This window comes from Myxine glutinosa, unplaced genomic scaffold (genome assembly GCF_964187855.1).
Source record: "Myxine glutinosa unplaced genomic scaffold, kmMyxGlut1.1 SCAFFOLD_695, whole genome shotgun sequence".
Taxonomy (NCBI): Eukaryota; Metazoa; Chordata; class Myxini; order Myxiniformes; family Myxinidae; genus Myxine; species Myxine glutinosa.
The window spans coordinates 44,542-47,500 of NW_027616790.1; the positions used below are offsets into that span (position 1 = coordinate 44,542).

The 2,959-nt window shown below is 47.8% G+C and overlaps 1 protein-coding gene across 1 annotated transcript in view; it reads right to left on the bottom strand.

Moving 5' to 3' along the window:
* Positions 1–2,137: 2,137 nt before the first annotated feature.
* Positions 2,138–2,959, bottom strand: part of LOC144889078 (cation channel sperm-associated protein 2-like) — a 26,870-nt gene continuing 26,048 nt past the window's right edge. The window contains exons 7-9 of the mRNA XM_078768906.1: positions 2,676–2,854; positions 2,420–2,502; positions 2,138–2,299 (exon numbers count right to left, since the gene is read on the bottom strand). Of these exons, the coding sequence (XP_078625032.1) occupies positions 2,138–2,299; positions 2,420–2,502; positions 2,676–2,854 (424 nt within the window). The remainder of the gene's footprint in view (positions 2,300–2,419; positions 2,503–2,675; positions 2,855–2,959) is intronic.

Below are 2,959 nucleotides of genomic sequence, written 5' to 3' on the forward strand. Positions count from 1 at the left end.
TGTTCGATATCTTCTTGTTTGGGATTTCCTCCTCGGTACATCTATATCTGGGAAATGATTGCTAACCAGGCTACGAGTGCGCCTCGGTAACACCTGCCGTCCCTCCCTTCGCCAGATACACCCCTGCATGAAGGCACTGAGGTGCCCCCTCCGACACCTGCCTCCAGCGGCTACTCCGAAGCAGGGGACTCCGGGCTTGGGGACGTCGTACCCGGTAGTTTCCGAACCCGTGCTGGCAGGGTAATTTGCCACCCTGACCGCTACGGATGGACTGACTGACATGGAATGACATCCCCAATCAATTAATGCTGATGCACGCTTGCTTCCTGCCTAGCGGCAGTGAAGTTCTAACGGCGGGGAGAATGTAGTGAAAATGTATCATGTGCTGCATTGTATCAAAGTTGAACCCAGGTGTGATGCTCACTTAAACCGCTGAGAGGCGTCGAAAAGACCTCGGACGTCCGCGACTCGGGGCCACTCCTGCGACATTATACTATGACATGTAGACTTGAATGGTACGTACCCGCACATATTCTAGGCTTGCTTGCATTGACTAATATAATCGATCCTTCCTATTTGATGCCAAGATCCTGATATATATATTGCATGATTGTATTTTACAGGATGATGCCAGAGATCTGATTGATATTAAACCTACCTATGGGACAAAATTGTGGACTTGGTTCATTTTCACAACATACATCTCCCTGTCTGACAAAGTGGACCAACTTCTATCCACTCATCCCAACTCTCTCTTCCTCATAAGTGGTGACTTCAACTGTCATCATGCCAGCTGGCTGGGTGTGGGTTCCTCTCACACCAGCCATGGCACCTCAGCAAAGGACTTCTGCGACTCGCTGGGACTGACACAATCTGTCATTTTCCCGAACCGGATCTCAGTCAATGGAGTATCTTCTCTTCTAGACTTGGTTATGACTAACTTCCCTGCAAATGTCTGCTGCTCTTCTTCGGCTCCAATTGGTTCTTCTGATCATTTGTTTGTTAAAGTGGACATCTCTCTGGCCATTCTCAGAGAGCCTCCTCAGTGCCGACGAGTCTGGCACTTCACTCAGGCTGACTGGCACGGTCTTCAAGCAGCCATCAATCATCTGGACTGGTCTCCCATCTCTACTGCCTCTGACATCAACTCTTCCTGGGAATTCTTCGAAAGTAAACTGCTCTGTCTCTCGCATGCACAGATTTATCCCATCTCATCTTCAGTTGTCATATTCTTCCTCCCATCCATGGAACACTGAAGCTTATGGTGAGGCAGTTGCCATGAAGCAACTTGCCTTCACCTCATGGAAGGCTAATCCAACTGAAGGTAATCTCAGTTCCTTTCACAAAGCTTGGAACAAGTGTGTGTCTACCCTCAGGATAGCCAGGAAACAATATCTCTCGACTCTCAAGACTGAACACTCAAACCTGTCTCCCTCCTCCAAATCCTGGTTGTGTCTGGCCAAGTCTGTTTCTGGGTTTTGTTCCCCTCCTTACCTCAAATGGCTACACAGCTGACACCGCACGTGAAAAAGCCGAATGCCTCAACTCTGTGTTTGCCTCAAAATCTTGTGTCCAAAACCCATCTCTCTCTGTTCCCACCTTACCCAGTCGAACCCAACTGCTCCTGGACTCTGTGTCCTTCTCTCCTGACAAGGTGGAGAAGTTTTTGTGAAATCTCTACTCTGATTCTGCAACTGGACCAGACGGCATCAGCCCACAGGTCTGAAAATCCCGCTCTGCTTGCTACTGCAAAAATGTGCAAAAACAGATCCTTGCTACTACAGACCAATCGGCCTGCTCCAAATAATCAGCAAGGTCATGGAATCAATCAATCAGCAAGGTCATGGATTCTCAATTGGGACGACCTATACAACTTCGTGAAGTTTTGTGACAATCAGTTTAGAATCGTGACCTGTAGGCCGGTGACAAAAACAGACAAACAGACAGAACCATAAACGCAACCGACCAATATACTTGAAAAATCTTCGATTTTGCAAGTAACAAACAAACGGACATTTCACTTTTATAGAAATCGAAATGTACGTATATACGTTCCAACATGCAGATATGCCAACATGGGCCCACGAGTGTACACGAGGGTGCGACACACCATCAATCCTTCGGCCTCCTGTGAGGACTACGGCTCAACTAGCTCAAGCAGGCCAATGTGGTGAGCACCTGCTGCCATCTCAGCCATCACCACGGCCTCGGATCTGGGAGGCACAGTCACAGTGCATGGCACCTCCAGCCACATCCCCTGTGCCTCCTCGACATCCCCCAGTCCGACCAACTGCAGCCTCTCAGTACCCAACCACATGTGACCTCACCCATGGTCTAGTTGACAGTCGTGTTCCATCAGGAAGCACAATCCCAGAAGATACTGGTCGCACACCTCTGCCACCTATGCCACCACATTTACCTCCAGACAGCCCAACTCCATCCCCACAACCCCGCAACCCAATATCGGAGCAGTCGCCCCCTTAGCCAGTTGAAGGCTGTGTCCTGTTCAAAAATAGTCAAGAAAACAAATACATTAGCAGTCACTATCCACTTACAGTAAAAATGCCTCATTTGGCTTATAAATATAACCCGAAGAGCACCTCCCTCTTTCCCATGTTCAATGGGTTCATTCAGAGAACCATTCAATCAAAGCATAAAAAAAGTAGAGTACGCACCCAGAGTTCCGGTGAAGATTGCCAAAAAGACAAAGCTGGCCGAAATGATCCATGCAAAGATGAAGATGACGGGAATTGTCTTACTCATGTTTGTTGAATTCAAAATACTTTCAAGCAAGTCATGCCAATGGTCGAAAGTTAGCAACTGGAACAGAGTCATGAACGAGTGCAACAAGTTCCTGTGGGAAATACAAAAATGCAAACACATCTACTGAGTATCGAAAAAACACATCTACCAAGTACCAAACAAACACTTCTACCAAGTATCCAACCAATACCTCCAC